The following is a 7,309-nucleotide window of genomic DNA, read 5'->3' as shown; positions in this document are numbered from 1 at the left end:
TTTTCTCCCCTTGATTTCTTCCCTGATTGGCTTGACCATAGTTTTGCCAATTAGATGGATTGTCCAGTGAGGTGCCAATCCACTGAAAACCCACATGGATTGGTTTTTCTCCAGAAACACGATGGGCAATTTACAGTCCTCCAGCTGGTCGTCATGCTCAGGGGCATCAGCGCTGGTATGCGCTACCTCTCCGATCTGGGTTACGTCCACCGTGACTTGGCGGCTCGCAATATCCTCATCAACGGCAACTTGGTCTGCAAAGTCTCTGACTTTGGCCTCTCCCGCATCTTGGAGGACAACCCAGATGCTGCTTACACAACCACAGTAAGTGTTCTCTTGCAATACAGCGACTTGCTACCCTATGGGCTTGATTAAAGTCAGACTGGATTGGATCCTTGCCTCCTTGGACTTTCTGAAAATTTTCTGCCTTTCTCTTTTCCTCTCTCTCTCTCCCCTTTCTCATGCACTCCCCAGCTTAGGTTTTCCTGGTCTTCTTGCTTCTCATCAGCCTCATTTGTCACCATGTATTTGACCCAGAAACTTTTAGAGTTTCAACTATCAGTGTAGGCAAAACAGGATAGCCTATCAGCCTGTCTAGCCCAACAGGCTAGCCTATCAGACTGTGAAGGAATTGGCCGTCACTCAGATGTGGCTTTCACACCATTTGGAGATATTACAGATCAAACCTGGGACTTTCAGCGTGCAAAGTGCACACGTTGCCCCTTCCAACTAGCCTCTAAAAGATAAGCTGTTTTTCAGAATCTGATAGAGTTCCCATGTTGCTGAACCAGGCCCTCAGTTCTCCTTGACTGCTGCTTCTTTCAGTAAGTTTACAACTATCTGGCTTGAAAGGTACCTATGACAGTCATATTTCAAGCTGCGCATTGTCCCCCCACAAAGAATTCTCTGACTTGAGATGCAAATAATACCTGTGGTCCCATGCTCGGTTTGCAGGAGGCAGCAGAAATTAAGAAATTAAGTTTTTACCCCAGACTCAGAACGATAGAAAATAAGACGTGGGAGGGACCTTAGAGGTCATCTAGTCAACCCTCTTTGCATTCCAGGGAGGGAAGATCCCTGTTCGGTGGACGGCCCCCGAAGCCATTACGTACCGAAAGTTCTCGTCGGCCAGCGACGTGTGGAGCTACGGCATCGTCATGTGGGAAGTGCTGGCTTACGGAGAGCGGCCATATTGGAACATGACCAACCAGGACGTAAGCAGAGATAGGTCTGTGATCTGGGGGTTCAGACCTGAAGACCCAGAACTGTTCATGCCCACCTAAGCCTGGGGCACGGCACCCTTGAGCCTGTTCAGAATTGCTGCTTTGATACAGGAATGGGGATTTATTTTAGATATTCACTCGCACGGCTGGAATGGAACGGGATCGATTTTCGGTTTTGTCCTGGCCCCGCTGTTCAAATTCAGGTGTATTTTCCCCCCAGCTGTTGGGCAAGTAATGGTTGAGTGAGAAGGAGGCTGCGTGGGCATCGCAAGGGGCATGATGCCACACAGACCAGAAGGTCACAATTGCTTTGCAACACCATAATTGCACGATTACCCCACGGTGGACTGATATCATTCTGATATCATCAGAGCTTCTGAGAGCAGGGTCTATCTCGTTCTCCGTTCCTGCTTTTCGAGCAGCGTGTCCTTCTAATTTTATCCTTCCTCTCATGTGTGCCCGAGAGCCAAGGTTGAGTCACTTTTCGAGAAGAGAAACCTTGGGTTCAAAGTTAAGCATCTTGTGCCAAGGAGGACCCATGTCCCTCTCCCCAGCTCCTGTCCGAAGGCGCAAAAAAATGGGTGCTCTTGATTTCTCCAGCATTTGATTCTCAGGCTGGCAAACCACTTTGTAGGTCATTCAGTCGGTGGAAGAAGGGTACCGGCTCCCCGCTCCGATGGGGTGCCCCATGGCCCTGCACCAGCTGATGCTGAATTGCTGGCAGAGAGATGCCAACGAGAGGCCTCGTTTCTCCCACATTCTCAGCGTCCTGGACAAGCTGATTCGCAACCCGCAAAACTTAAAATGTACAGCCACGGTCAACCGGTAAGTGGGGGTGAAGGGGGCCAAAGCAGGCAGAGGTCTCAGAAAAGGGGGGCTAAGATGCTCCATGGATTTCCCAGTGCCCCCCAAGAGTTCCCTTATCAACCTCTCTTGAACGGAACTGAACTTCTGACTACAGAAGCATTTTCAGCTTCCCTGTCCGGTTTGCGCCCTTCCTAGTGGTGTCCCATCCCAGCTATTACCCCCCTCCAAGATCAGCCATGTTTGGCTGTGCCCTCCCGTTGTTCTCCCTCTCATGAAAAAAACAATGATTAAAATTAAGCAAGGATAAGCATTCTCTTTCTTGGGTTGAAAGTTCAGTTTGACCCTTCCAGCTCTCCTGTCAAATACACACGTGGTCCTTGTATGTGTTTTACAGCAGGGTTTCTCAGCCTCAGCAACTTTAAGATGTGTGGACTTCAACCCCCAGAATTCCCCAGCCAGCGTGCGCAGACTTCAACTCCCAGAATTCCCTAGCCAGCATACGTGGACTTCAGTTCCCAGAATTCCCCAGCCAGCATGGAGTCCACACATTGAAGTCCATGCATGCTGGCTGGGGAATTCTGGGGGTTGAAGTCCAGACATCTTAAAGAACCCTGCTTTAGAGCACTAGAAAATGAGAACGAGAATGTCAGACAAAATGCGCCCCAAATTATGTTCATTTGGCAAGTCATGTTCCAACAAGGTACAGAATGAGCTTCTTTTGCATGTCTGCAAAGAGAAAAGAGACTTTATTAAAAGCGGGGGAAGAGAATTGTTGCTCCTGATAGGAAATCCAGCAGAACAAATTATAGAGGCCTCCAAGGTATGGTCATAAAAGTCAAGATGGTGGCCATCAAAACTCACCTGTTTTTTATGCGCGATGCTTTGAGGCTTTGATTGCACCATCAGGGCTACCATCTTGACTTTCTTGACCATATCCTGTGGCCATCTGCATGCATGTCGCAGGTGTGTATCCCCCAGTTCAACTCCCTGTCACACACAGACTCTAAAGATCAGCCTGGAAGATCCAACAGGAGAAGCCAAGCACGGGTCCCCATTCATCCGTTCAAGTGATGTCACCTGCAGCACGACCTCATAATGCAACCATCACAAATTATGACATCATGTCCCAGGTGACGTCACTGTGGCTGGCCCCGGAGACTTAGAAGGACGAGGGTGGGGTTTCTAGGACCCCTCCCCTACAAAATGCCCATAGAAGAAAATGAAATAAAACCACCGGACAGGCCGCCATTCCAGGCAGTCAAATCATAACCCACAATCGAAAGTGTCATTTCCAAACGTCGGTTCCCCCGTCGTAAAAAGACAAAACGCCAGCCAGTCATAAAAGGTAGATCAAAGAAAGAGCTATGGAGAGAACTCGGTGGAGCTTCTCTGGGGGGGAGCAGTCTATCAGCAAGCAATCCTGCGTAAAGGCGGGCCATCTCTCCGCAGTTGTGCCTCGCCTCCACCCCGTTCCTTCCCCAAAGGACGCTCCGGACCACCCTCCTCCACTCACCCCCTTTCTCGGGCTGCAGATTCACCCAAACGCTCTCCGAGCGGGACCACATCGACTTCACCCGCTGCAGCTCCGTGGAAGAGTGGCTGGACTCCATTCGGCTGGGACGATACCAGGAGAATTTCGCCCTGGGCGGCTACTCCACACTTGGCATGGTGATGCGGATGAATATTGAGTAAGTGCCCACGGGACGGCTGTCACAAACACACACACACACACACACACACACACACACACACACCACCAAGGTAGGGAACCTTCCATGTTTCCTCTCGATTTGAGCTAATCTGAAAACAGTCGGGGGGTTCTGGAGGCCATCTAGTCCAACTGCTTGAAGAAACAAGGGGCCTGTGATGCTGCCGGGGTTGGGGACCCTCCAGGCTGGGGAACCCTGTTGAGGGTCAGTTGCCCACCACAGCTGGCCCGTTGCCGTGCATACTTTGTCTGCAGAGCATCTCTGCCTCCATGTGCCCCCCTTTCCCCCCACAGCTGCTTGGCGAGGCGTGATATTTTGGTTCCTTCCATGAAGCACCCTGGGGCCATTTCTCAGGGGCATTTCGGCCACGCGCCTTCATGAATCTATGTGGAGTTTGGGAGGATTAAACTCCAAGGAAATGAACACAAGACAGCATTGGAGGCCAGATGTTAGTTTCTCTCTCTTCTATCTTGATGTTGTAGGATGGGGAAAAATGCAGATGTTAGAGAACCGGCTTCGCTGCCCTCTTCCTTTCCTGACATTCCTAACTCTGGTTCACCGGGGTTAACGTTGGCATTAAGATGCCATCCACAAGCCCTGGCATTTGGTGGACTCCAGAAGAATCAGGAGAGGCTTCCCCAAAAACTGAAGCTAGAACCATAATGGTGGTTTGCCCTGTAGTCCTAACCTCTCATCCTTCCTTCTGTAGGAAGCAAGCCAGCCATCTTTAACCTGGTTTGCAGAAGCAAGCCAGCCATCTTGAATCTGGGTCCTGGCTCTTATTTATTTATCTATTAAACGAATGTATCTAGCTGCCCAACTCCGGGCGGCTTACAAAGATCAGACCTGTCCAGACTTCCGCCGCACAATCTTCTCCCCGTCAATTGGCAAGATTGGTTGTTCGCTCCAAAATGTGTTTTTTTTTTCATTCTAAAATGCCAGGGCTCCTTCCTCTTTGTAATACAGAAAAAAATCAGAAAACACCAAGCCCCAAAGATTCTCGAAGCAGCTGTGAAATATTAAAACCAAGCCTTCTGTAGCCGGAGAACACAAGGTTTAGAGAAATAATGAGGCCTCTTTTGCCATAAGATCAAATCATTCTAACTAATTCTTATTGTCTTCCCCCCCCCCCCATTCCTCATTTAGGGATGTGCAAAACTTGGGGATCAGTCTCTCAGGGCATCAGAGAAAGATTTTGACCAGCATCCAGATCATGAGGTCCCAGTTGCTCAACACCATGGGCTGCAGAAGACCTCTGTGATGGGCCGCTTCTGTGACCAAGAGGCTCACTGCTCTGTTTCTTCAGATGGTTTCATCCCAGGAACCATACCGAGGAGTTAGCTGAACCCTTGTTTGTGGTGTCAGCAGTGGGATTCCACCTTGCTGCTCAGAACAACCTGCCCCTCTCAGCAGAGAGGAGGTGGAAGGGGGCCCAGCCCCACCAGAAACAGACAGGGTCCTGTTCTGCACCGTCATCCCTAGGGTGGACTTCTTCAGACTCAACTTCCCCAACACATCAATCACTTGGGCTCTACTTGTGAGCCGAAGCAGAGAGCCATGATCAAGGGGGGTGGGGGACTCCCATGTGAGGTGGTCTTAATAACTAGACAGAGATGACCACTGTGGATTTTACAAACTTCTTTTTTTTTTCAAGACACCAGTTGTAATAACTTTTGATCCACACCCTCATCGCACCTTCACAAGATGGTTCCAGAAAGGACCTCTCTGTTTCCCCCCCTTCCAACATGGCCCACCAGAAGCTGAACATGGATTGCTCTGCAGGCCTCTGCATTCCTTCCAGCATGTCAGGCGCTGGATTTCAGCCCACCAACTCAGGTTCCCATCCCACTCTCTTCCACAGCCCCCTAAGATCCACCTCCATCCTCCTTCCCAGCTCTGAAAATCCTCTCCCCGTCCCTCTCTTGCTGAGCAAAGCAAGGTTCGGACCAACTTCTTCTCCTCCTGCAATCAGATGGGACAAAACTTCTCATGGTCAAGGTGCGTTCCTGTGGCCACATTTTCCAGGGAGAGACCTTTTCCCGTTCTAAGTTAAAGTTCAGTTCTGATGACTTTTCTGATCATCCTTGGTGCTGTCACTGATAATCTACTTATGGGGTATTGCGTCATCTCAGGGGTGGAATGCTGAACCAGTCAAGAAAAAAGACATGGAAGACCACGGGAGGAATTACCCCTCTTTGCTATCTTCCTTGTCAAAGGAGAATGGCTCTTCCAGTCCGGATCATTCTCTGTTTACTTTTGGGGGGTCCCAATCAATCAAAAGACCCTCAAAGCACCGTATCGCCGCCCTCCCACGCTACTCCAAGGGGGGTTTCAGGGATACATCTCCCATCCACCGCTGACCGACAGAGCTCCAAAGATAGGAAACACGGACATGACATGGAGAAGGTCACCGATTCAAATTTGGGCATCTCCAGTGACAATGTGCAGGACTGGAGGACCATCTCCAAGAGCAACTTCCAGGAATAGCAACCCTGGTTTTAGATCCTGTCTGGTCCGGAGAGTGTCCGAGACGGGATCCAATAGGCCCGCGAGCTCTTCCAGCATGCAATAAAACCATCGTCACCTCTGCAGGGTAAATGCCACCTCAGATCTAGCCTATGGTTGTACAACAGTGAGTATTCTTCCTATGGAAGGTTGTTCTTTCATATTTGGGCAATACGTTCGTGGTCGCTTGGACCTTCAGAGCAGCGGGGGGAGCGATTTGAGCCATTCGAGCCCACTCCGATGCAACGTCCAAGGGGAGGCCTTCGTGGAAGTGGGGCGAGCACACGATGGGAAGAGATTTCCAAAGCACCAGGAGAGCAGACGCTGCAGGACAGATCTTGTTCTCCAGAACCCACCCCTGGTCTGTGTCATGGGGGGTCATGGGGGTGGGACGCAGGTGATGCTTTGCTAGGCTGCCGGGAGGGGGAATGGAGACAGTCCTTCCTGATCCACTCATGATGCTGTCTGTATTCTGGCATCCGATCACCTCGTTGGAGAATAAAACTCTTCTCTTTTCAACTGGCCTCCTGGTTTCATTTCCCCTTGGAATCCCCCAATTCTAGGGGCTGCGAGATTGCAGCAGCTGTGAATGTTTGCATCGACCCACAGGGTGGACTAGATGCTCTCTCCCACCCCTTGCATTCTACGATTCTTAGCGGTCATAGCAAACCCAGTTGGGTCCCCTGTAAGCTTCACCCCAAGAAATGTTGGCAGTAAAAGAGCAGGCCCAGATTGGTGAAAAGGGAGGGGGAAAAGATATCTTCCTTGCAGGAAAGATTTTATCCAACAGTTTTTCAAGGGCAGTCACCGAAAAGTCTAGTCACCCTAGTTGTCTTTAGGATGAAGGCAGGGGAGGGGGAAGACATGGAAAGTTGCAAGGTTGATGTCAGCCCTACGAGGTAGACCAGACTGGAACACCAAAGTTATGAAGACTAAAACTGCTTATATTATAGGGTTACAATAACAGAATCTTGCAAATCTGAATGCGCTTCCACCCTCCCTCCCTTCATCTTCATGAGAACTAGGGAGGGTCTTGTCTGAGGCGCTTCCTCAAATTACATTTCT

At 50.1% G+C, this 7,309-nt stretch overlaps 1 protein-coding gene across 1 annotated transcript in view; it reads left to right on the top strand.

Annotated features, from left to right (window-relative positions):
• EPHA8 (EPH receptor A8) overlaps nt 1-6,729 on the top strand; it is a 34,362-nt gene extending 27,633 nt beyond the window's left edge. Inside the window, exons 11-15 of the mRNA XM_088136681.1 lie at nt 115-324; nt 1,065-1,214; nt 1,858-2,048; nt 3,563-3,718; nt 4,886-6,729. Coding sequence (XP_087992807.1) covers nt 115-324; nt 1,065-1,214; nt 1,858-2,048; nt 3,563-3,718; nt 4,886-5,000 — 822 coding nt within the window. The 3' untranslated portion in view covers nt 5,001-6,729. The remainder of the gene's footprint in view (nt 1-114; nt 325-1,064; nt 1,215-1,857; nt 2,049-3,562; nt 3,719-4,885) is intronic.
• The last annotated feature ends 580 nt before the right edge of the window (nt 6,730-7,309 follow it).

The sequence above is a fragment of the Python bivittatus genome, unplaced genomic scaffold (assembly GCF_059951505.1).
Source record: "Python bivittatus isolate LINGU-HERP-01145 unplaced genomic scaffold, Pbiv_v1 ctg000090_np1212, whole genome shotgun sequence".
NCBI classification, from domain to species: Eukaryota; Metazoa; Chordata; class Lepidosauria; order Squamata; family Pythonidae; genus Python; species Python bivittatus.
Note: the sequence above shows the minus strand (reverse complement) of the source record. Positions and strands in the feature narration are given on the sequence as shown.